Source organism: Zingiber officinale, chromosome 9B (genome assembly GCF_018446385.1).
Source record: "Zingiber officinale cultivar Zhangliang chromosome 9B, Zo_v1.1, whole genome shotgun sequence".
NCBI classification, from domain to species: Eukaryota; Viridiplantae; Streptophyta; class Magnoliopsida; order Zingiberales; family Zingiberaceae; genus Zingiber; species Zingiber officinale.
In genome coordinates this window covers 7,568,422-7,595,225 of record NC_056003.1, presented here as the reverse complement: position 1 = coordinate 7,595,225, position 26,804 = coordinate 7,568,422, and the positions used below count along the sequence as shown (strand labels likewise).

At 40.7% G+C, this 26,804-nt stretch overlaps 1 protein-coding gene across 1 annotated transcript; it reads left to right on the top strand.

The window, feature by feature from the left end:
• Positions 1–7,291: 7,291 nt before the first annotated feature.
• On the top strand, positions 7,292–9,409 carry LOC122023663 (UDP-glucose 6-dehydrogenase 5). The gene is made up of 2 exons (XM_042581912.1): positions 7,292–7,452; positions 7,743–9,409. The coding sequence occupies exon 2, from the start codon at positions 7,748–7,750 to the stop codon at positions 9,188–9,190; it is 1,443 nt and encodes a 480-aa protein (XP_042437846.1). The 5' UTR covers positions 7,292–7,452; positions 7,743–7,747; the 3' UTR covers positions 9,191–9,409.
• The last annotated feature ends 17,395 nt before the right edge of the window (positions 9,410–26,804 follow it).

Genomic DNA, 26,804 nt, shown 5'->3' with positions numbered 1-26,804 from the left:
ATCTAATTTATCATCTTTTGTTTCTTTTTCTCCCAATTCATCTATATCTATTGTGATTGTTGATAGTACTCCTATGTCATTAGTAGGTGTTGATTCAATTGTTACATCTTGTTTATCTCTTACTAATATTTATTATATTTCGAGTTTTATTTTAATCTTGTTTTTATTAGTAAATTTTGTGAGTCTGGATACCTAGTCTCTTTTTCTTCATTCAGTTGTTATGTTCTATACTTTGATTTTAGAGGTTGATTGGGATAGACTGTATGCAAGGAGGATTCTATATTTTGGATCAACTCAAAATACAAAAGTTGTAACTTCGAGTGTGGATTTGTCATCTTTTCGTTTGAGTCATTCATCTTTTGATTTTTTTTATTTGTGTCACTCTCGTTTAAGTGATGTTTTAGCACCTTGTTTACAGTTTTTAACTTCTATAGAAGTATTAGGACATTTAAAAAGTTTTGATATTTCTAATTATAGTAGTTGTAAACTGGTTAAATTTTCTATCTAACCATTTTCTAAAAGTCTTTATTTTTCTTCTGTTCTATTTGGTCTTATCTATTTTAATGTGTGAGAACCCTCTCGTATTCCTAAAGGGGGGGGGTCAAGGTATTATGTTTTTTGTTTATTGATGATTACACTTATTATTTTTGAGTATATCTTATGAAATACATGTCTGATTATCTTATCATTTTCAACAACTTTAGAGCTCTTGTGAAAACTCAACATTCTACTGTAATAAAATGTTTTCGTTATGATTTGGGGTGTGAATACACTTCGAATTATTTTTCACATTTACTTGCTTCTAATAGTACTATTTATCATACCCCGTGTACAAATACTCCTGAACAGAATGGTGTGGCTGAATGGAAATATAGACATTTTGTTGAAACAATCAGTTCATTTTTATTGTCTGCTAGCGTTCTTAATGCCTTTTGGGAGGAAACAATTCTTACCGTCGCTCACGTGATTAATAGAATTTGAACCTCACATAATTCAAGTTTGTCATCTTCTGATAAATTGTATGGTATGTTCCTATCTATTCCACTTTGCGTGTTTTTGATTGTACTTGATTCATTCTTCGTCCATAGGTTGAGCGTAATAAGCTAGCTCCTTGGTTTGCTCTTTGTGACTTTTTGGATTATGGTTTTAGTCAAAAAAGATATCGTTGCTTTATTCCCGTTAGTCAAAAATTGTATGTCTATTCCATTTATTTATATTCTTGCTAATTTGCATCATTGAGCCTTTTAATACCGACACTGAGAAAGCTTCACTCACAACTCCTACTGGTAGCTCAACTGAATCTGATTCTTTGGTTCCTGAGATATCAAATTACTAAATTATCAAATTTACTTACTCTTGTTATTCTCGTTCTTTTGTTTCATTTGTTGCATCTGTTCATTGTCTTTTTGAGCATGTATCATATAGAGAAGTTGTTCGTAACCCACTTTGGTAGAATGCTATGGCTGAGGAACTAACTGTTTTGCAGCAAATTCATACATGAGATTTGGTATCGTTGCCATTAGAAAATCACACTATTGGTTCTCGTTGGGTATATAAGATCAAAACTAAATTTGATGGATTTGTCGAACGATACAAAGCTCGTCTTGTTGCTAAAGTTTATTCTTAGGAGTATGTCTTGGATTATGAGGAAACATTTATTCTTGTTGTAAAAATAACAATTATTTGTACTTTGATTGTTATTGTTTCTGTTTGTCGATGGAGAATATCTCAGATGGATGTCAAGAATACATTTCTAATTGGTAATCTTCATAAAGAAGTTTATATGACACTCCCTGGTATTTCACACCAACCAAGTTAAGTTTGTAGTCTTTGTAAGCGTTTTATGGTCTCAAACAAGCATCTTGTGCTTGGGTTGAGAAGTTCTTGTTGGCGCTGGGAATTTAGTTCTGTGTAAATCCCCTGTACAAAAATTTGTATGAGCACAGAACCTTTCCTAGCAACCCACATGCTCGATCAGATATGTGTTTGATCAATCAAGCAAGTTCTTGATTGATCAAAGCGCATCTTGATCGAAGCACAAGATCGCTGGCCTCTTGTGTTGGTGTTCAGGATCCATACAAAGAAAAACAAACTAATTACGCTGCGGAATAAGAACTAGTTGTACCTTTCCTCGTATGCTAAGACCTCTTGATCTTCTGCTGTATTCCTCTCCTCTTCTTGGACGTCATGTGGGCGACGATCTACCAAAACAAAACACCCGAACCTCTTCTTCCTTTCCAAGCCGCCTACTACCAAAGAATGCAAAGCAAAAAGGGGTGCCTCCTTCTTCTTCTTTTCCTCCAAAATCGCCGACCACCTAAGTGCTTCTTCTCTTCTTTTTCTTCTCCTCCAAGCCCCGACCACCAAGGGGAGATGGAGCTCCAACCCTAGAGGGAAGAAAGGGATGTGGGGCGCCGACCCTAGAGGAAAGAAAAGAAGAAAAAAAAAAAGATGTGGGGCGCCGACCCTAGAGAAAAAGATAGGGTTGTTGAGTTGTGGAGAAAAATAAAACTTATCACTTATGTTTTTGTGGCACAACCTCCTCTCCTTTTATAACCCTTGGCGCCAAACAAAAAAGGAGAAAATTTAACAGACTTTTTTAGAATTCTGTTGAGAAAAAAATCTCCCTTTTATAACTCCCCCATTTTTTTTTCTTTTTCTTTTTTTTTTTCTTTTATTGTGGCCGACCCCTTGCTTGGGTAAGAAGCAGGATGTGGCCGGCTCCTTTCTTGGGTAGGAAGCAAAACCAAAACGGGTGAATGCGAGGCTTTATAGAGGCTACAACAGGGACCGAGAGGAGGTATTGATTTTGACCTCCTGATGGACTTGAGCTTCCTGCGTTCGACTCGAACACCCAACTCAAGTTCATCAATACTAACTCATACCACTAAAGGGTAATTATTGAACTACCGCACCAATCCCATATTATAATATGGGCTCCTACTTATCATGAGTGCATTAATCTCCCTGTGTTTAAGATATCGTATGTCCGTTAATTATATGAGTTACTGACAACTCACTTAATTAACATCTGACTCCAAGTGTAATATCGCTCAACTTTATTATCATATTGGATTGAGTCCACCTGTAGGGTTTACATGATAATCCTTATGAGCTCCTCAAGGGGGCATCGTCAACCTAAATAAATAGGACACAGTTTTCTTTTATAATCAACAACACACCATATAAATGGTACTATCTCCCAACTTATCGGGTCTATTGATTTAACGAATAAATCTCACCCATTGATAAGTTAAAGAAATAAATACTAAGTATATGTGTTTGTTATTATATCGGGATTAAGAGTACGCACATCAATAATAATAGAGGTTTTGTTCTTTTATATAGTCAGTAAAATCGAACAACCTCAAATGGTCTTGCTCAATACATACATAATGTACTAGTGTAATTATATAGTCAAGACAAACTAATACCAAATTATACTATAATTGTTCCAATGGTTTGTCCCTATCTATCTTGGTTGTGAGCTACTATTTATAATTTATAAGGAACCTATAACATGATCTTTTGTGAGGCACCACATACCATGTTATCTACAATATAAATTAAATGGACAACTGCATCGACATATATATAAATATAAAATGCAGACATTTGACCAAAGTAATTCTCATTTCAAAATATCTCAAAAACAGATGTCCATATAAAAGTTAGACTTAAGTATACATCCAACAGTTCTCTACATTGATTAGTTCACTTAGTTTTCATCATAGTAATTATGATTCAATATTATTTGTTAGATGTACGAATGCATGTTGTATTCTTTTATCATTATATGTTGATGATATGATTATTATTAGTGATGATTCTATTGGAATTTCTTCCTCGAAGTTTGAGTTTGCTCGTTGTTTTGTTATGAAAAATTTGGCTATATTACGCTACTTTCTGGACATTGAGGTCGCATATTCTCCAAAAGGTTATCTTTTATCTCAATCAAAGTATATATCTGATTTGTTTGAACGTGCACGTCTTACTGATAATAGAGTCATTGATACTCCTATTAAGACTAATGCTCGATATTCTCCCTCTAATGGCTCACCTTTGTCGGATCCTATTTTATACTGAACTATTGTTGGAAGCTTAGTTTATCTCACCGTGACTCGTCCAAATATTACGTATGTTGTTTATGTGATTAGCCAATTTATCGTTGCACCAATTACAGTTCATTGAGTTGTTATTCTTCGTATTCTTAGGTATCTTTGATATACTCAATTTCAAAGTCTTTTATTTTCTTTTACTTCATTTCTGGAGCTACATGCATACTCTAATGTTGATTGGGTTAGTGATCCTATATATCTCAAATGTACCACTGATTTTTACATTTTTCTTGGTGATCCCTTATTTCTTAAAAGACTAAGAAATAAAATATTATTTTTAGATTTTTCATGGAAGCTGAGTATCGTGCAATGACCTTAACTACTTGTGAGATAGTTTAGTTGTTAGTTGCTTGCGAATTTGTGTATCTCTTCATCAACCTATTCTGTTATATTGTGATAATACTATTCAAATTGTTCGCAATTCAGTTTTTCATGAGTAGACGTAATATATTGAAATTGATTGTCGCATTATTTGTCATCATCTTCATATTGACATCATCACATTATCTTATGTTCTTTCAAATTCATAGATTGCTGATATGTTTACCAAGCCACATTTCGCTTCACGTTTTCCTTTCTTATCTGACAAACTCTTAATGCTTTTAGCTGTAGCATTGTGAGTTTTAATGGATATTAGATTATATTTTTATTTATTTATAATTTTTAGGATAATTTATTTTTTTTTCTATTTTCTATTTAAGATTTAGAATTTAAGATTTTTTTAACTTAGTTATATAAATATAAGATTTTTTTATCCGTATTTCTAATATTTATTTTAAATTAATAATACTGATAATTTTTTCTGTTCAATATATAAATGACATGAAGTAGAGTTGGACACAACCACACTATTTTATGACTGATAGATCCGATGTACTCCTATTTCTGCGAGAAAGAAAAAATAGACAAGAATTCGAGATTGAACACATAAAGTATGCATAAATTATTAAATTATGAGGAAGCCGGAATCCATTTGTTTTCTTTCCATGTTCATCCCATTTAGTACGTGAGACATGTGAATCTAGCTGAAGCAACATACTTTAGTCGGACTTCTTCCTAGTTTGGAGAGATGCCTGTTAAGCGCTGTAACATTGATCTTCTCTTTGTGGTGAAAAGATGAATACGTTCGTCTCTAATATCTCCTGTCAATCTGTTCCAGAATCAACACGGAAGAGATAAATAACACTGACCTTCTCTTGATTTGTATTGATATGGTTCGATAGTCAGTAACTCTATATGCTGTCATGTACTGAATCATAAAAATTATTTAACGGTGAATTATAAATTAACTTCATATTTTATTTAATCTAAGTTCCGCTCCATTCTCATCTAATTTCGCACCAAATACTTATATTTGAATAATGCAACACAATAGCACAGCCAACGGCAGTAAATCATCAGATCATCATAACTTGGAAAATTCGAAGGATAAAAAGTAATTGATCTTGTAATAGAGGAAAGACGACAGAAATTAAATAGAGATTGATAGATCCGCGAATCAACAAGAAGACGGGTTGGTGCAACAAGCGTACCAAGAGCCGGTAGAGTACTGGTACATCTTGTCCTGGGTGGAGAAGATGATGATGGCAATCTTGGCATCACAAAGGAATGAGATCTAGCAGGCTTTCTTGAGCAACCCTGAACTGCGCAAGGGGAAGAAGTAGGAGTGGCCACGACGGCACGTCGGGGGCGGCATTAAAAAAAAAAAAAAAAATTGAACGAGGCCCGACCACATACGGAAGTTTTCACTGACAATTAGAATAATTAGGATAACTAAGGATGGGTATTTGGGCTTGTCTAGCCCGTATAGCCCATTCAACACAGGCTTCTTGAGTCAACACGGTGCGGAAACTAAGGAAGGAAATGGTCCAGATTCATTATGGGACATTTTGTATTACTCTATCGAATTGGTTCGTTGTCACATCGTCCATTTGTATTTATGCGATTTTTCCACGCCTGAAAGATTCATATGTTACCTAAGAAAAACTATCAAGAATAGTAGAAACAAATTTATGGGACGTTTGATTCATATGTAATTAAGAAGGATCAAGATCTATTGACCTTTGAAGAATTAGTGAATAGTTTCACCCTGAAAATTAAATGTAGCTTAATTAGCTCAGGCCATTCTGGCTAGATCCTTGTTGAGTAGATCCTCAAAAGTGTATAAGAATCGAGCTTTAAATTTTACACTATGAAATTCTACCATTTAGCTGACGGGCAGCTGAACACGAACCAGATTAGAGAAGTTGGCCAAACTCAACTAGACCGGAGAACTCGATTAAGAAACAAAAGTCTTCTTCATTAGTTTCCCATAACTATCATGACCTTGACCTTTGATTTTACAAATAAGATTTATGAATTGCATCCAAACAAGATACTTGTGAATACATGGGTCCAAAACCTCTCACGAAGGTACCATTTTCCATGTGAAACTAACCCGTAAGATATTTTTATACGACATGTTCTTATTGCTGACTTGAAGTGAATGGAGTCCAAATAAATGACCAAGTGAGGTTGGTGAAGTGTCCCAATGCTCCATGCCCATTCGCATCACATGGACTCGCTCCATCAATCAATTAAATTAGGAGTGGAATCTTCAAGTCAGCCAATTGAATGGCGAGGCTTCAGTTTCCAGCAAGCAAACAAGCGGGTTTGGCCGAGCAACGCCACCGACAGCACCCTGTCACCTAAATTTGCTTCCCCTTGTTTTGAATTTTTCAATCATTTTAGTTTTACTCGGCATTTTTGTTAGTACGCACAACCTAACTGTTACTAAACGAAACATGTGCTCCCATTTTGTTTATAATCAAGAAAATAACTTACATGTCACTTGAGTGTTAGGTCTGGAATAGCCGTCTTCCTTGAATTCAAAGGTTTCTGATTTACCTGGATAGATACATGCGATAGAAGCCGTCTTTACCCTTAGCAATAATGTTTTGTTTTGTTTTCTTTCTAATTCTGTTTAGAGTATAAATATTATTATTTTGGCATTCATGAAAGCAAAACCTTTATTTCCTGGAATATAGAATTAGAATATAGAATATAGAATAATTCGGAACATGAGCTAAACAATAAAAAGACTCGGTCCCCCTCTTTTCTTAAGTTTGGTAGACTTTGAAGCTGCTTCAAGACGTGTTGAGCTGTCCAACTAAGCTGGTAAAATCTGGCCATTTTCACGGCTGGTTCTTGGAAGGAGGGGGCAGTAGATCTCAATGAGTTCGGGTATTTAAGGAGAGGAGCTACCATCTTCTTCAAGCACCACCTTTTCTTCTCATTCTCTTCTCTCAGCCCTTCGCCGGAGCCAGAGTCAGGCTGAGAGCCCCTTCAAGCTAAGGTGATCTTTTAAATATTCTTTATGCTTAAAATTCCTGTTCCCTCTCGAGGCTCTGTTTTTTTTTTTTTAAGAAAAAAGTTTTAATTTATCGATCTAAGGTGAGTTGGGGATGCTAGATCCGCTTTCGGTTTCCTCTGCAACTTATTTTTATTCTTCCGGATCTAGATCCAAAGCATGGTGGGATTTTCAGTAATGAAACTGATTTGGGATCTTCTGTTAGATCTTCTGTTTTGAAAGATCATCCAATCCAATCCAAGTAGTCGGCGTTTTGATAAGTCGCTCAATTGCAGGAAACATGGTGAAGATATGCTGCATTGGTGCTGGCTACGTCGGCGGACCAACCATGGCCGTGATCGCCTTCAAGTGCCCCTCCGTCGAGGTCTACGTCGTCGACATCTCCGTGAGCCGCATCGCAGCATGGAACAGCGATCGTCTCCCTATTTACGAGCCAGGCCTCGATGAGGTCGTCAAGCAGTGCCGCGGAAGGAACCTCTTCTTCAGTAGCAACGTCGAGCAGCATGTCGCCGAGGCTGACATCATCTTCGTCTCCGTGAACACTCCCACGAAGACCCGCGGCCTCGGAGCAGGAAAGGCGGCCGACCTCACCTACTGGGAAAGCGCGGCTCGCATGATCGCCGACGTTTCCAAGTCCGACAAGATCGTGGTCGAGAAATCCACAGTTCCGGTCAAGACCGCGGAGGCCATCGAGAAGATTCTGACTCACAACAGCAAAGGCATCAACTATCAGATTCTCTCGAACCCAGAGTTTCTCGCAGAGGGCACGGCCATCGAGGACCTGTTCAAGCCTGACCGGGTTCTCATCGGCGGCCGGGAGACTCCGGAGGGCCGCAAGGCTGTTCAAGCCTTGAAAGACGTTTACGCTCATTGGGTACCCGAGGACCGCATCATAACGACCAACCTGTGGTCGGCAGAGCTCTCGAAGCTGGCGGCGAATGCCTTCTTGGCACAGAGGATATCTTCGGTCAATGCTATTTCTGCACTCTGCGAGGCTACCGGAGCCGATGTTTCTGAGGTGGCCTACGCCGTCGGCAAAGATTCAAGGATCGGCCCTAAATTCCTCAACGCTAGTGTCGGATTCGGAGGGTCCTGTTTCCAGAAAGATATCCTTAATCTCGTCTACATATGCGAGTGCAATGGCCTGCCGGAGGTAGCCAACTACTGGAGGCAGGTCATTAAGATCAATGACTACCAGAAGAGCCGCTTTGTGAACCGCGTCGTCGCCTCCATGTTCAACACCGTCGCCGGGAAAAAGATTGCCGTGCTGGGATTCGCCTTCAAGAAGGACACGGGCGACACGAGGGAGACCCCTGCCATCGATGTTTGCAAGGGGCTGTTGGGGGACAAGGCCAAGATCAGCATTTACGACCCCCAGGTGACGGAGGACCAGATCCAACGCGACATAGCGATGAGCAAGTTCGATTGGGATCATCCGGTGCACCTTCAGCCGACGAGCCCGACTGCCGTGAAGCAGGTGAGCGTTGCCTGGGACGCATACGAGGCGACCAAGGGGGCGCACGGCGTTTGCATCCTCACGGAATGGAATGAGTTCAAGGAGTTGGATTACCAGAAGATCTATGACAACATGCAGAAGCCGGCCTTCTTCTTCGACGGCCGCAATGTGGTCGACCCGCAGAAGCTCAGGGAGATTGGGTTCATCGTTTACTCGATTGGGAAGCCTCTGGACGCATGGCTCAAGGACATGCCTGCTGTTGCCTGATTAATTAAGGAGCAGATCGTGCAAGGTGGTCGGCGGTGCATCATTCGTATCATAGATGATGATTCTTTATAGTTAAGGTTCCGCATTTCCATGAATTTTTTCTTTCCTTCTGTTTTGGAATAATTGTTTACTGCGTCTTGTCCTATCTCTTTGATGTTTTAAGCCGATATAGTTGTATGCATGTTTTGCCACTTTCAATGGATAAACCTTATACTCTCATCCCTTTCCTCGCTGCCCAAGGTTGTAGTTATAAGAATTGGGATCTTGGTTTACAGTACCTTAGACAATCTTCCAATTGCCATCGGTGAGGGAAAAAAAAATACTGAAATTGAAACTACTACGGTATCAAATCAGTCTTATGTATTAAGAGACATGAGCCGATAATATTAAATTGTCAGTAGAACTGGTTTTGATAAACTTTCGGTGAATCTGAGTAGGAATGTCACCTAACTGCCTGATTAGCGACGTGTGACTTGTCCGAGTCGCCAAATACCAAGTCGTCTAACAGCCAAGTGTTATCGAGTCAGGACTAGTTTTGCCGAATGGATTCTGAGTGTTGTTGAGTTGGGAGAGGAAGATGCAGAGTGCAGCCGAGTCGGGATAAGTTCTCCTGAGTTAATTTTGAGTGCTGCCGAGTCAAGAAACAAGTCGTCTGAACAGACGCTGAATCGAGAGAGGAAGATCTCAAATGCAGTGAAGTCAGGACAAGTTCTCTCAAGTGACCGAATCAGGAAGAAACGTCTCCGATTGCCAAGTGTTGACCGAGTCTGAATGCATTGTTGTACGCAGTCATACAGTGATGTTGAGGCATGCATTAGAAACAATGTCCTTAAAATAGATTCTTCCCGCCGCCTTAAGTTGTACTTCGAGGCTGTTGTGAGTCGTTTGTTTCTTAATATATAACGGTTAATTATGATCTTCATCTAACACTGATGGTCATGGTGAACTGAATTTGTACCCGAATGCTCGCATAATAACTTGATTTGTTTGGGCGAATTTTGCCCCAACCGATCTGACATTTGACAAGCGCAAATCGTACTCATACGAGTCTGCTTGGTTCAATGTAATTCGAGCCTTGGATTTACATGTTGATGTGGATATTGATTAAGGGTAGAGGAGTAATTAGGAGAAGGAGGAGGGGCATTTTGGTCATTTTACTATAGCAATCCATCTTAGAGCAGCGAAAAGAGTGGTCTGTTTTTTTTTTGGGGGGGGAGGGGGGGTGTCGATTCCTTACAGGAGCTCTCCTCTTCCTTTTTCTCTCCGCCGCCACGACGAACCAAGGGGGAGAGAGTTTCTCCTTCGTATCTCGCCGCCACCGTCGCCCACCTGCGCCTGCACGCCTACGCAGGCGAACGCCAACTTCGCTACCTTCCTTTCTCTTGCCGACGCCGTCGCCACTAGGAAGAGAGGAGGGGAAGCTCCTTCTTCGTCCTTTGCCACCACCAGTAAGGGACGACTGCCTCTGAGGTCGTGTTTCCTTCTCCGCCGCCACTGCCACTTCTTTCGGACGACCAACAACAGCGACCAAGGAGCGAGGTCGTCAGACCCTCCTTCCTCTTCTCCCTCCACGCCATCAGCCCCCTCTTCCCTCACCTGAGACGCGTAGCAACCCAGGTGTCGTGCCTTTACTGCCTCAGCTGCCGTTGCAACCTCGCCGGCCAATAGTTTAGTCGGTCGTCAACCCTTTCCCACCACACGCACTGCCTTTCCCTCTACCGGGCAGAGCCGATGCCAGCCAAGGAGGCATCGCCTCCCCTTACACCGACAGCCTGGACCAACACCCTCGCCGCTGGCTTCGCTGGCATCCCTTCTCTTATCGCAGCCCCCCTCGCTAGCAACCGCCACATGCCGGCAATCCATGTGTCGGTTCCAATCCCGACTTAGCCTTGTATGGTTGTTGTATTTCGTCTTGTGTGCCGTTGTCACTATCTAGCTCCGTACCGTTGTGTTTCGGCCATCGAGCCGTTGTGGTGTTCCAGCATCGTGCCAATGCGGTGTTCTAACTTTCACGCTGTTATTCATATCTTGGCCTGCGTGCCGATCTCATATCTCGGCCTGCGTACTGATATCTTATCCCAGCCTGCGTGTCGATGTCTTATCTCGGCCTGCGTGTCGAGGTCGCATCCGGTTTCATGCCATCATGCCTGGCTCCGCGTCGTCAGATCCAACTACTTGTCCGGAGCATTCGTTTACTATTCCGGGTCACAACAACTCGAGCAGCGCCCCATCTGAAGGCGCCCCCTGGGACAGGGTACATTTTTCGTACTCACCCCTCATTTATCTCATTATTATATTATTAACATGTTACTCATATATTCATTGGATCTGCCTCGAGCCTTGGGATACCAGGGACCGGGGCAACCCGGTTGCTGGCTACAGGTAGTGTTGACCAGAGGACTTTTGACAACTTGGTCAACACAGAAGTCATCTCAGCATACCCCCCTCTGGGACATCACGACTCGATCAACATTCCATCCACCTCACCCCGCGGTCCATCTGACTTAGATTCCGAACAAGATCAATTTGGCGACGTCTGTTGTTAGAGTGTATACTAAAAGCCTATCTTTTGGTATAAACATTTATCTAGAAATAAGAATCACATTGGTCAAATATCTACATTTATGATAAATGTAGTTGTTCAATTAATTTATATTGTAGATAACATGGTGTGTGGTGTCACACACAGAGGATCATGTTATCAGTACCTTATAAATTATAAACAGTAGCTCACGACCATAATGGAAAGGAACAAACCATTGGAAGGTCGTAGTGTAATTAGGTATTAGTTTATCTTAACTATATAATTACACTAGTACACTTAGAGTGTATTGAGTAGGACCATTAGAGGTCGTTTCTTTTATACTGACTTTATAAAGAAACAAAGACCTCAGTTATTATGGAAGTGTGTGCTCTTAATCCTAATATAATAACGAGCACATATATTTGATATTTATTTCTTTAATTTATCAATGGGTGAGATTTAGTTCGATGAATCAATAAGCCCGATAAGTTGGGAAATGATATCACTTATATTGTGTGTTGTTGATTATAGAAGGAAACTGTGTCCTAGTGATCTAGGTTGAGAATGTCCCCAAGAGGAGCTCATAAGGATTGTCATGTTAAACCCTGCAGGTGGACATAGTCCGACATGACGATGAAGTTGAGTGGTACTACTGTTGGAGCTAGATATTAATTAAGTGAGTTGTCAGTAACTTACTTAATTAGTGGACATTTGTTATCTTAAACACAGGGAGACTAACACACTCATAATAAGAAGGAGCCCAAAATGTAATTTGGGATTGGTGCGGTAGTTCAATAATAGTTCTTTAGTGGAATGAATTATTATTGATGAAATTAAGTTGTGTGTTCGGGGCGAACACGGGATGCTTAATTTCATCGGGAGACCAAAACCAATTCCTCCTCTCGGTCCCTATCGTAGCCTCTAGTATATAGAGATTTACACCCACCGCATACCCACCTTCTTACCCATCCAATGGGGCCGGCCAAGCTAGCTTGGAACCCAAGCTAGGGCCGGCCAAGACCAAGTGGATGAGCCATGTAGGTGGTCGGCCAAAGCTTGGGTCCCAAGCTTAGGTGGCCAACCACTAGAATATTAAAAGGATTTTTATTAAAATTATTTCTTATGTGGATATCATGATTTTAAAAGAGAGTTTAAAATTAAAAATTTCCTTTTATAACTTTCTACAAAGATTAAGAGAAGAGATTAATCTCTTTCCTTATTTGTAGATTAAAAGGATGGTTTTAATTTTGGTAAAACTTTCCTTATTTGTAAATCATCTACATGTTTAAAAGAGAGTTTAAAATTTGAAATCTTTCCTTATTTGTTGATTAAAGGAGGATTTTAAATTTTAAGAAAACTTTCCTTTTTAACCATGTTCATGATTTAAAAGAAAGTTTAAAAATTAATAATTCTCTTTTATTAGTTTCTACAAAAGATTGAGAAAAGATTTGATATCTTTCCTTATTTGTAGATTAAAAGAGATTTTAATTTTTAGAGATAACTTTCTTTTTATCCACATGTTTAAAAGAAAGATTTTAATTTATTAAATTTCCTTTTTATAAACCAATCATGAAGGGATTAAATTATTGGAGAAATTTTATAAATTTCTGGAGACAAATTAGGAAGTTTTAATTAATTAAAACTCTCCTTGTTTATAGCTTGATGGTGGCCGACCATGTAAATTGAGAAAAGGAAAATTGTTTTTAATTAAATAAATTTTTCCTTTTCATGGCAAAAGAATTAAGGAAGTTTTTAATTAAATTTCCTTATTTGCCAAGACCTAGGATTATAAAAGAGGGGGTAGAGAAGGCTTCAAAGATAACAACCTCTATTATTTCTCTCCCTCTTTTCCTTGGTGTTGTGGCCGGCCAACCTCTCTTCCTTTCTTCCTCTTGGTGGTGGCCGGATACTACTTGGAGAAGAAGAAGAAGAAGGAGAGAAAGCTTGTATCCCTTGGAGCTTGGTTGATGGAAAAAGATCTTCATCTTTTGGAAGCTTTGTGCTTGGCCGAAACTTGAAGAAAGGAGAAGAATGTGCTTTGGTGGATTCTCATCTCGGAAGATCGTTGCCCACACAACGTCCGAGGTTAGAAGAAGAATACGGTAGAAGATCAAGAGGTCTTTCTAAAAGGTATAACTAGTAATTTTTCTTTCCGCATCATGCTAGTTATTTATGGAAATAATACCAAATACAAGAGGCTTACGATTCTAGTATTTCGAATATGTTTTTCGAAGTTGTGTTCTTTAGTTTTATTTTTCCTTGTGATTTGATTGTTCTTTTCGGTTAACCTAAAGTTATTTTAGGAAATTAAATATTAGATTTCTATAAAAGGTTTTGTCTAGTCGGTGGTGGTTGCTCCCATATCCAAGAAGGCCATGTGCCTCGCCACGTCAGTACTGGGAACCAATTATGGAAATTAATATTTAATGGAATTAATAACTTAAGGTGATTTGGGTCGAACGTGTTAAGTTCCGCAGGAGATCCAAGTCAAAACCTAAAAGAACAAATAGATTAAGTTTTGGATCAAACGTGTTAAGTTCCGCAGGCGATCCAAAAATTTAATTTAAAAGAACACATAGTAGCTAGGAAAAGGTTCAGACCTTTGTACAAAATTTTTGTACAGTGGAACCTCTAGGCTTTCCGAGTAGCAACCAACAATTGGTATCAGAGCTAGGGTTTTGCCTCTGTGTATTTGGTATTAGTTTAATTATGCACATGTCATACATAATTTAGGCAGGTTAATAGTAGGATGTGCTAACTTTGTGGATGCAGGATCCGACTATTATGGCTTATAGTTATTATGTGTGTGATTGGACCCTTGGACATGTCAAGGGCATTTTATTGTGTGTGCATGATTGTATTATAAAATACAGCAGGAGCTGTATTTAGTTTTATTAGGATTTTATTTTTGATCTAGATACATGTACATTCCTTTTATGGAATATAGGATCAAAAATTAAAAATTCTATTTATGTCGCGGATCGAATCTTGCAACGCGTGGAACCTTCTAAGGACCAGAGGCGCAGCGGAACTAGGAGCAAGATGGATGCGACAGCTAGACCCGGTGGCGGTGGCCAAATATGGCAGCAGCTTGGGATGACAACACACGGAGGACAACTAGAGATAAAAGCCATAATAGTTAAAAATTAGATTTTCTATTTATTGCTTTTATATTGTGCTGTGTGTGCATGTTGGTTTACATATTTAGTAGGCTAGCATAGTTAAAATTCCTCATTTATAAATAACTAAGTGGGAGAGGGATTTTTAAGTAAATCCCATGGTCTCCATTACTGGTTTGTAAGTGATGCAAACAAGCTTGCGCGTTGGCTCTGAGTGCCTTCCTCCATAACGGATGAGCTTGTTTGTGGATCACTAGAACAGACTTCCATTTTTGGATGACTATAGGAAGTTAATTAAGAGCGTGTGATCTTCCCCAACGGAAGGGGCATAATCTTATTAATGGACTTAGTGTCAAGTAATGGTATACACTTAGACACATCTAATAGTATCCTCCCATCGGACCTGCTATTATTTGTGTGACCAAATGAAACCAACTATTAATTTGTCATAAAACTAGGTTGACAAGATAATAAAATTAAAGGGTTAAAACCCCTCTTACAAATGATTGATTTTGTATACGTCCACACTAACGTGGCATACAAAATTAACGGTGTTTGAGATAATTTTATTTGTCAAAAAGATACGTTGACAAGATAGTTAATGGGTAAAACCCTCCTTTTACAAATGTTGAATTTGTATACGTCCACACTAACGTGGCATGCAAAATTCACGGTGTTTGAGGCGTTGGTAAATTTAAATAATATTGTTTGAGGAATCAATGTTATTTTAAATTCAAAGAGTTTTGACCAAATATTTGATCAAAGACAGATCAACTATTAATTTTATTCGTCATAAAGTAAAGTTGACGAGATAATAAAATTAATGAATAAAATCTCCTCTTCGATTTTGTATACACAAAATTCATGGAGATTTTAAGGAGTTGATCTTGACCAAATGTTTTTGTGATTCTTAGGATGTTTGTCAATCCCTAGTAGTCATACTATAGAAAAGACTTAGTAGTCCCAATTGTAATGATTGGAAATAGGACTTGGACATTAAGGTAGACTGTCTTCTTAGAACTAAGAACAATTTAGGTGTATTTAATTCATTAGTTGAAACATGTCTAGTGGTGTTATCTACCAGAACCTGGAGTGTAGATACAAGATGTCATTAATCATGTCTGCAATTCATTGCAGGGTTCCAGGAAACTCGACAACTAAATGAAAGGTAAATCACCGTCCACATGGGCACTACTGTAAAAGTGGTAGCTGTTGCAGTGGGAGATGTTTATCCTTTGATAAGAATAAAATATGGATTTTAAGTAATTGTCTTTACGTACCAAGTTTAGAAAGAACCCGATTTCAGTTTCTAAACTATTATAGATATTATGTCTATTTTGATAACAAAGTTGTTATCAAGAAAAATAGGAAAGTTATCTATTCTGGTATGATGGTTGACAATTTATAATCCAATAAACTCCCACGATGCAACAAATGGAAATTAGTAACACATCTTCTAATTTTAAGAGAAAGCAACCTTCGGAAATGAACCAATTATATCTTTGGCATCTAAAGCTAGGTTATACTTGAGTAGGATTCATTGGTAGCTGATGAACTTTTGGGTTCATTGGTAGTGGAAATCTTTCCAACCTACGAGTCTTACTTGGAAGGAAAATAACCAAGAAGCTTTTAAGTCCAAGGGGTATGGAGTCAAAGATATGTTGAAAACGGTTCATTCTGATTTGTGTGATCCTATGACTATCCAGACAAGAGGTAGTATTGAATATTTTGTCTATTTAATAGACAACTATTCAAGATACAAATAAATTTACTTAATGTACCGCAAGACTAAGTACTTTGATTAGTTCAAAGAGTACAAGGTTGATGCGGAGAAATGTTAAAGTAAAAAGTCACTATGGAAGATCGTAGTGGCAAGTACCTCTTGAGAGATTTTAGGAGTCACTTATCAAAAGTTGGATTTCAATCCCAACTAATTGCATCTAGTACACTCCAACAGAATGGTGTAGTAGAAAGAAGGTAAAGGACTCTTATGAAATAATTAGATAGATGATGAGTTATTCAGAAAATTACCAAATTTGTTTTAAGGATAAACTCTGAAAACGAAAGTGAACATAGTACCTTCCAAGTTAGAACTCTCTACTCATATAGAATTGCTGAATAGGTGAAAACCTATTTTGAAGCATATTCGGATTCGGGTAATCCAACACATATGTTAAAGAGAGACAATGATAAGTTGGATAGAAGTTCACTTGTTTGTAAGTTATCCTAGATAAACAAAAGTAGGTTTATAGTCTTAAAAATCAGAAGGTCATTGTTAGCATCAATGACTGTTTTTTAGAAAAGGACTATATAATGAACCACGTGCTCATAAGTAAATTTGTTCTTAAGGAAATAATAAAGGACATGTCTAACCTAGTACCAACTGTACAAGATGAGATACCACAAGAAAACTGCAACACGTATCACAAATGATACACAATTGCATAAAGTGTCTTGTCATAGTGGGAGGGTTGTTAGGCAACCTAAATAGGTTCATGTTTTGGGAGAGTTTTTGGACTCGATCCCTGAAGGACATAAACCTGATCTCCGGACATATGACGAAGCACTCCAAGATAAATATGCAGCATCTTGGCAAAGAGTAATGAATAATAGAATTAGAATATAAGTATTCTAATAAAATTTGGAAGCTTATAGAACCACCAAGTGGTGTAAAAGCCTTTGGGTGTAAAAGGTCTATAATAGGAAAAGAGGGATAGACAGGAAGGTTGAAACCTTCAAAGCAAGGCTTGATGAAAAAGGAAACTTTTTTCACTGGTAGCCATGCTTAAGTCTATCCGGATTCTTTTATCTATTTGGCAAGTGGATGTCAAGACAACATTCCTTAATGGAAGTCTTGAAGAAAGCATCCATATAAAGCAACCAGAAGGGTTCATTGCAAAGTGCTAAGAGCATCTTGTGTAAAGCTCAATCAGTCTATGGACTGAGGCAAAGCTTCAAGGTCTTGGAACATCCGATTTATCAAAGTAATTCAGACCCATGGATTTATTTAGTAACCGGATAAGTCTTGTGTATACAAAAGGTGTGATGGAAGCGTGGTGGTATTTCTTGTACTATACGTAGATAACATTTTTGGTAGTTGGAAACAATATCAAAATGTTGTCAGAAGTAAGGGTATGGTTGTCCAAACAATTAGATATAAAGGACTTGGGAGAATGTATATATTCTTGAGATCAAAGTAATAAGGGATCGCAAGAAAAGAATATTTTACTTATCCCAAGCTTCATACATCGGAAAAATCCTTGCTCATTTTAAAGCATGCAAAACTCCAAGAAAGGTTTCTTACCTTTTCAGGATGGAGTAACTTTATCTAAAGATATGTCTCTGTAGACATTAAAGGAGATAAAGGAAATAAAGGCAGTTCTTTATGCTTCGGCTGTCGGAAGCCTAATGAATGCTATGCACGAGATAAGAAATCTGTTTTGCCAAGGGCATAGTTGGCAGATATCAAAGTAACTCTGGACAAGGACAGTGGACTGCAGTAAAGCATATATTGAAGTACCTTAGATGCACTAGAGATTATATGCTAGCTTACAAGGCAGTTAATTTGGTCCTTGTGGGTTGCATGGATTTTGACTTCCAATCGGATAGGGACAATAATAAGTCAACCTCGGGGTTTTGTGTTTACTTTAGGAGGTAAAGTCATAACTATGGAAGAGTGATAAGCATAGGTGTTTTTCTGGACTCCACCATAGAAGTTTAGTATATGGCAAGCCTCTGAGGTAGCCATAAAAGCTGAATGACTCAATAACCTCAAGATAGACTTAGATATGATTTCTAGTTTGTCCAAAGATTATTACAATTTATTGTAATAATATTGGTGCAATAGCAAACTCGAAGAAACCATAAGTCTATAAAGGCAAGTAAACACAATAGAGCGCAAGTACCACCCAATACGAGAAATCGTATAAACGAGGAGAAGTTGTTGCTGCCTAGAATGCATCAGATGATGACCTATAGATCTTTTCACTAAGGTCCTTAAGGCGAGAGCTTTTGATGGACATGTTGAAGGGTTGGGAATCAGATGTATGACAGCAGATATGACAGCTTAGTCTTTTAGTATAAGTGGGAGATTGTTAGAGTGTATACTAAAAGCCTAGCTTTTGGTATAAACATTTATCTAGAAATAAGAATCACATTGGTCAAATATCTACATTTATGATAAATGTAGTTGTTCAATTAATTTATATTATAGATAACATGGTGTGTGGTGTCACACAGAGGATCATGTTATCAGTACCTTATAAATTATAAACAGTAGCTCACGACCATAATGGAAAGGAACAAACCATTGGAAGGTCATAGTGTAATTAGATATTAGTTTATCTTAACTATATAATTACACTAGTACACTTAGAGTGTATTGAGTAGGACCATTAGAGGTCGTTTCTTTTATACTGACTTTATAAAGAAACAAAGACCTCAGTTATTATGGAAGTGTGTGCTCTTAATCCTAATATAATAACGAGCACATATATTTGATATTTATTTCTTTAATTTATCAATGGGTGAGATTTAGTTCGATGAATCAATAAGCCCGATAAGTTGGGAAATGATATCACTTATATTGTGTGTTGTTGATTATAGAAGGAAACTGTGTCCTAGTGATCTAGGTTGAGAATGTCCCCAAGAGGAGCTCATAAGGATTGTCATGTTAAACCCTGCAGGTGGACATAGTCCGACATGACGATGAAGTTGAGTGGTACTACTGTTGGAGCTAGATATTAATTAAGTGAGTTGTCAGTAACTTACTTAATTAGTGGACATTGTTATCTTAAACACAGGGAGACTAACACACTCATAATAAGAAGGAGCCCAAAATGTAATTTGGGATTGGTGCGGTAGTTCAATAATAGTTCTTTAGTGGAATGAATTATTATTGATGAAATTTAGTTGTGTGTTCGGGGCGAACACGGGATGCTTAATTTCATCGGAGACCAAAACCAATTCCCCCACTCGGTCCCAATCGTAGCCTCTAGAGTATAGAGATTTGCACCCACCGCATACCCACCTACTTCCCCATCCACTGGGGCCGGCCAAGCTAGCTTGGAACCCAAGCTAGCGCCGGCCAAGACCAAGTGGATGAGCCATGTTGGTGGTCGGCCAAAGCTTGGGTCCCAAGCTTAGGTGGCCGGCCACTAGAATATTAAAAGGATTTTTATTAAAATTATTTCTTATGTGGATATCATGATTTTAAAAGAGAGTTTAAAATTAAAAATTTCCTTTTATAACTTTCTACAAAGATTAAGAGAAGAGATTAATCTCTTTCCTTATTTGTAGATTAAAAGGATGGTTTTAATTTTGGTAAAACTTTCCTTATTTGTAAATCATCTACATGTTTAAAAGAGAGTTTAAAATTTGAAATCTTTCCTGATTTGTTGATTAAAGGAGGAAATTAAATATTAAGAAAACTTTCCTTTTAACCATGTTCATGATTTAAAGAAAGTTTAAAAATTAATAATTCTCTTTTATTAGTTTCTACAAAAGATTGAGAAAAGATTTGATATCTTTCCTTATTTGTAGATTAAAAGAGATTTTAATTTTTAGAGATAACTTTCTTTTTATCCACATGTTTAAAAGAAAGATTTTAATTTATTAAATTTCCTTTTTATAAACCAATCATGAAGGGATTAAATTATTGGAGAAATTTTATAAATTTCTGGAGACAAATTAGGAAGTTTTAATTAATTAAAACTCTCCTTGTTTATAGCTTGATGGTGGCCGACCATGTAAATTGAGAAAAGGAAAATTGTTTTTAATTAAATAAATTTTTCCTTTTCATGGCAAAAGAATTAAGGAAGTTTTTAATTAAATTTCCTTATTTGCCAAGACTAAGGATTATAAAAGAGGGGGTAGAGAAGGCTTCAAAGATAACAACCTCTATTATTTCTCTCCCTCTTTTCCTTGGTGTTGTGGCCGGCCAACCTCTCTTCCTTTCTTCCTCTTGGTGGTGGCCGGATACTACTTGGAGAAGAAGAAGAAGAAGGAGAGAAAGCTTGTATCCCTTGGAGCTTGGTTGGTGGAAAAAGATCTTCATCTTTTGGAAGCTTTGTGCTTGGCCGAAACTTGAAGAAAGGAGAAGAAGGTGCTTTGGTGGATTCTCATCTCGGAAGATCGTTGCCCACACAACGTCCGAGGTTAGAAGAAGAATACGGTAGAAGATCAAGAGGTCTTTCTAAAAGGTATAACTAGTAATTTTTCTTTCCGCATCATGCTAGTTATTTATGGAAATAATACCAAATACAAGAGGCTTACGATTCTAGTATTTCGAATATGTTTTTCGAAGTTGTGTTCTTTAGTTTTATTTTTCCTTGTGATTTGATTGTTCTTTTCGGTTAACCTAAAGTTATTTTAGGAAATTAAATATTAGATTTCTATAAAAGGTTTTGTCTAGTCGGTGGTGGTTGCTCCCATATCCAAGAAGGTCATGTGCCTCGCCACGTCAGTATTGGGAACCAATTATGGAAATTAATATTTAATGGAATTAATAACTTAAGGTGATTTGGGTCGAACGTGTTAAGTTCCGCAGGAGATCCAAGTCAAAACCTAAAAGAACAAATAGATTAAGTTTTGGATCAAACGTGTTAAGTTCCGCAGGCGATCCAAAAATTTAATTTAAAAGAACACATAGTAGCTAGGAAAAGGTTCAGACCTTTGTACAAAATTTTTGTACAGTGGAACCTCTAGGCTTTCCGAGTAGCAACCAACATCTGTGGGAATCTTCTCCACCTGTTATGGGCGTACAGATGGACGACATTGGGAGGTTCTTTGCCATTATCACAGTTTCGGAGGATCCTGACGAACGTATTATCTTCTACCCTCACTCCACGGGTATTTAAGAGTCGAGGAATTGAGTTGGAGCTTCAACTGGCTGACAGGTTAGTTTTTCAATTATATTTTTTTCCCTCACTCCCCGGATATTCGAGAGTCAAGGGACCGAGACAATCCCTTAGCCGGTTGGCACGGCTCCCCGATTAGGTATGTTATAGGCTCTGCTCCCTTTTTACGATTATAGGGGTTGTTATAGCTCCCTGATAAAAGAATAAGATCCTAGCTCCTTGATCAAAGACTAGGGCCTTCGATTTTTGATCAGACACTAGGGGCCCAGCTCCCCGATCAGACAATAGGGGCACAACTCCCCGCTCATACACTAGGGACACAACTTCCAGATCAGTGACTCATAGTACAACTTCTCGATCAGGATCTAGGGGCCTCGCTCTTTGATTACAGGCTAGGAGCCTTACTCTCTGACCAGGGACTAGGGGCCTAGCTCCCCGATCAGGTGTGTTATAGGCTCTGCACTCTTCACCATGAGACTCTGCATCCTCTTACTGCTACAGGCTCTGTACCCTTCACCATGAGGCTCTGCATCCTCTTACTACTATAGGCGCTTCACTCTATTACTACTATATGCTCTACATCCTCCACCTATTTTGCATCCTTTTACGTCTACAGGTTCTGCTCCTTTTATCCACGGTGCTCTGCTTCCTTCTAATGCTACGAACTCTGCTCCCTTGTATGGATATGGGCTTCACTTCCTTCGATGGCCAGGATTGTTCTCTCCCTAACTCCGCGGACATTTGAGAGTCACATGATCGACACTATTTCTCTCCCTGACTTCACGGGCATTTTGGAGTTGAGGGATCGAGACAGATCCTCAGTCGGTCGACATCACTCCGCGGTCAGGTATGATAAAGGTTCTCCTCCCTCATATTGCTACGGGCCTCGCTTATATGGACTTCAGGGTTTCACCTCCCCTATTCGGGGTCAAGCTATCGCCACTGGTCTCGGACCAGAGTATCACCACCAATCTCGGATCAGAGTATCGCTTAACGATCTCTTGGTCGGGCTTCCAGACCTTCAGATTGCTTCCTAGTCAAGTCTCCAGATCAAGTCCTAGTCAGACCTCCAGATCAATTCCTAGTCAAGTCTCTAGATCAAGTACTGGCCAGGCCTCCAGATCACATCTCGGTCGAGATTCCAGACTCTCGCCTCAGTGTGAGTTATAAGTGAGCATACTCTCACGCCTTCAGACTCTCGCTTCAGTGCGAGTTATAAGTGAGCATGCTTTCACGCCTCCAGACTCTCGCCCCAGTGTGAGTTATAAGTGAGCATGCTCTCACGCCTCCAGACTCTCACTTTAGTGCGAGTTATAAGTGAGCATGCTCTCATGTCTCCAGTCTCTCGCCCCAGTACGAGTTATAAGTGAGCATGCTCTCACGCCTCCAGACTCTCGCCCAGTGCAAATTATAAGTGAGCATGCCCTCATGCCTCCAGACTCTCGCCCCAGTGCGAGTTATAAGCGAGCATACTCTCACGACCAATGACCTCCCAGTCGGGTTCCAGACTCTCGCCCCAGTGCGAGTTATAAGTGAGGATGCTCTCACACCTCCAGACTCTCGCCCCAGCGCAAGTTGTAAGTGAGCATGCCCTCATGCCTCCAGACTCTCGCCCTAATGCGAGTTATAAGCGAGCATGCTCTCGCGACCAATGACCTCCCGGTCGAGTTCCAGACTCTCGCCCTAGGGGAGTTAAAAGTGAGCATGCTCTCACGCCTCCAGACTCTCGCCCTAGCGTGGGTTATAAGTGAGCATGCCCTCATGCTTCCAGATTCTCGCCCAGTGCGAGTTATAAGTGAGCATGCTCTCACGCCTCCAGACTCTCGCCCTGGTACGAGTTATAAGCGAGCATGCTTTCACGACCAACGACCTCCCGGTCGGGTTCTAGACTCTCGCCCTAGGGTGAGTTATAAGTAAGCATACTCTCACGCCTCCAAACTCTCGCCCCAGCGCGAGTTATAAGTGAGCATGCCCTCACGCCTCCAGACTCTCACCCAAGTGTGAGTTATAAACGAGCATGCTCTCACGTCCAACAATCTCTAGGTCGGGATTCCAAACTCTCGCCCCAGTGTGAGTTATAAGTGAGTTTGCTCTCACGCTTCCAGAATCTCGCCCCAGCGTGAGTAATAAGTGAGCATGCCCTCACGCCTCCAGACTTTCACTCCAGTGCGAGTTATAAGCGAGCATGCTCTCATGACCAACGACCTCCCGATCAAATTCCAGACTCTCGCCCTAGGGTGAGTTATAAGTGGGCATGTTCTCACGCCTCAGGACTCTTACCTCTGTGCGAGTTATAAGTGAGCATGCCCTCACGCCTCCAGACTTTCGCCCCAGTGCGAGTTATAAGTGAGTATGCCCTCAGCCTCCAGATTCTCGCTCTAGTGCAAGTTATAAGCGAGCATGCTCTCGCGACCAACGACCTCCTGGTCGGGTTCCAGACTCTTGGCCTAGGGTGAGTTATAAGTGAGCATACTCTCACGCCTCCAGACTCTCGCCCCAACGCGAGTTATAAGTGAACATGCCCTCATGCCTCCAGACTCTCGTCACAGTGCAAGTTAGAAGCAACATGCTTTAATGACCAACGACCTCTCAATTGGGATTCCAGATTCTCGCCCCAGTGCGAGTTATAAGTGAGCTTGCTCACACGCTTCCAGACTCTCTCCCTAGTGCGAGTTATAAGTGAGTCTGCTCTCACGCCTCCAGACTCTCTCCTCAGCGTGAGTTATAAGTGAGCATGCTCTCACGACCAACGACTTCCCGGTTAGACTCTCACGCTCAACTACTAGTCGGTCGGGTTACTCCCTAGCCAGGGGCTCGCTTCACTCGCAGTTCTGCCCGGCACTCATAACACTTGCCTCACTCGCTGCTATGCCCGGCACTCTCCATTCCCGTTTTCGCTCACCGCTGTTGCTTGATCGGTGCTCACTGCTCACTCGCAGCTCTGCCCGACACTCACCATACTCGCCTCACTCATCCCTTTGCCCAACACTCGCCATTCGCGTCTCAATCACCGCTCTGCCCAACACTCATCGTTCGCGACTCACTTGCCTCCTTGCTCGGCACTCAGTATTCGCGTCTTAATCACCGCTATACCAGACACTCATCGCTCTTGCCTCACTTGCCGCTTTGCTCAGAACTCGTCCCTCGCATTTCACTCATCGCTTTGCCTTTCATTTGCTGCTCAGTCGATACCCGCTTTCCTCCTTGCACGACATTCACATAACCGTCTGATTGTTCTGCTCCCGTTCATGCTCTATCCATAGGCTTTACTCACGTTCGCGCTCGATCCACAGGCTATGCTCCCATTCTCATTTGGTCTCAAGTTCCATGTCTATCCAGCACACAGGCTTCGCGCCCACTTGGCATTCTTTCGACCACTGGGTTGGCCTTCTCTTAGTCAACCAATCAGTATTGCTTGCCTATCTGCTCGGGTGTTCACTTTGTACCGGTCGACATTTTTCCCGATCGTGATTTACTGTCGCTAGGTTGACATTTTCTCGACCGCGCGTTTGATACCGCTCGCCTTTCGTCTTTCGTCCCGCTCAGCATTTTTTGATCCAGGTCGATATTATTCGATTGCTCGGTTGCGACTTACTGTCGCTCGGTTGCCATTTTCTCGACCGCACGTTTGATACTGCTCACCCATTATCTTTCGACCCGCTCAGCATTTTTTGATCCAGGTCAGCATTATTCGATTGCCTGGTTGCGACTTACTGTCGCTTGGTTGACATTTTATCAACCGCGCGTTTGATACCGCTCACCCATCGTCTTTCGACTCGCTCAACATTTTTTGATCCAGGTTAGCATTTTTCGATTGCTAGGTCGGCATTATTTGATTGTCTTGTCGTGATTTACCGTTGCTCGGTTGACATTTTTCCCGGTTGCGATTTACTGTTGCTCGGTCGGTATTCTTTCGATCGTGCCCTCGGAACCCCTCACTTGTCGTCGTTCCACCAGCTTGGGTTTCTCCCTATTGCCCAGCTGCCATTGTTTGATTGCCCGGTCATGATTTACTGTCACTCGATCGACATTTTTTCTCGGCCGCGATCACGGCTCTGCTTGTCCATCATGCTCTCTTTTGCCTGGCAACGATTTATTGTCGCTTGGTCGATATTTTCTCGATCGTGGTTTACTGTCGCTCGATCGCATGCTCGTCTTTCCGTCCCCTGTTCAGCTCGGTATCGCCATAGTTGCTCGTTCGACGTTATAAGACAAGCCTGCGATATGACTCCGCATTTAGTAGTAACTCTGTTTTACGTTGGGCTTGGTCTATTCAGTTGGACTTGCGACTCTTTCGACTAGACTTGAAGGGAAGGTTTGTGATGCGGATATTGATTAAGGGTAGAGGAGTAATTAGGAGAAGAGGGAGGGCCATTTTGGCCATTTTACTGTAATAGTCCTTCTTAGGGCACTGTAGACAGCAAAAAGAGGAGTCTTAATTTTGTTTTTTTTGGGGGGGGGGGGGGGGCTGGTTCCTCACAGGAGCTCTCCTCTTCCTTCTTCTCTCCGCCGCCACGACGAACCGAGGGGGAGAGAGTTTCTCCTTTATATCTCGCCGCCACCGTCGCCCACCTACGCCTTCACGCCCACGCAAGCAACACCCCCGACGCCACCTTCGCTGCCTTCCTTCCTCTTCTCCTATCACGTTCCTTGCCGACGTCGTCGCCACCAGGAAGAGAGGAGGGGAGCTCCTTCTTCGTCCCTTGCCACCACCAGTAAGGGACGATTACCTCTGAGGCCGTGTTTCCTTATCCACCGCCACTGCCACCTCTTCCGGACGACCCACGACAGCGACCAAGGAGCGAGGTCGTCGGACCCTCCTTCCTCTTCTCTTTCCTTGCCATCAACCCCCTCTTCCCTCACCTGAGACACGTAGAAGCCCAGGTGTCGCGCCTTTACTGCCTCAGCTGCCATTGCAACCTCGCCGGCCAACAGTTTAGCCAGCTGTCAACACTTTCCCACCACGCGCACTGCCTTTCCCTCAACTGAACAGAGCCGGTGCCAGCCAAGGAGGCATCGCCTCCCCTTACACCGACAGCCTGGACCAACACCCTCACCGTCGGCTTCGCTGACATCCCTTCTCTTGTCACAACCCCCCTCGCTAGCAGTCGCTA

Bases quoted from the DNA above. Each gene is read 5' to 3' on its own strand.
- LOC122023663 (XM_042581912.1), top strand. From the start codon at position 7,748: ATGGTGAAGATATGCTGCATTGGTGCTGGCTACGTCGGCGGACCAACC.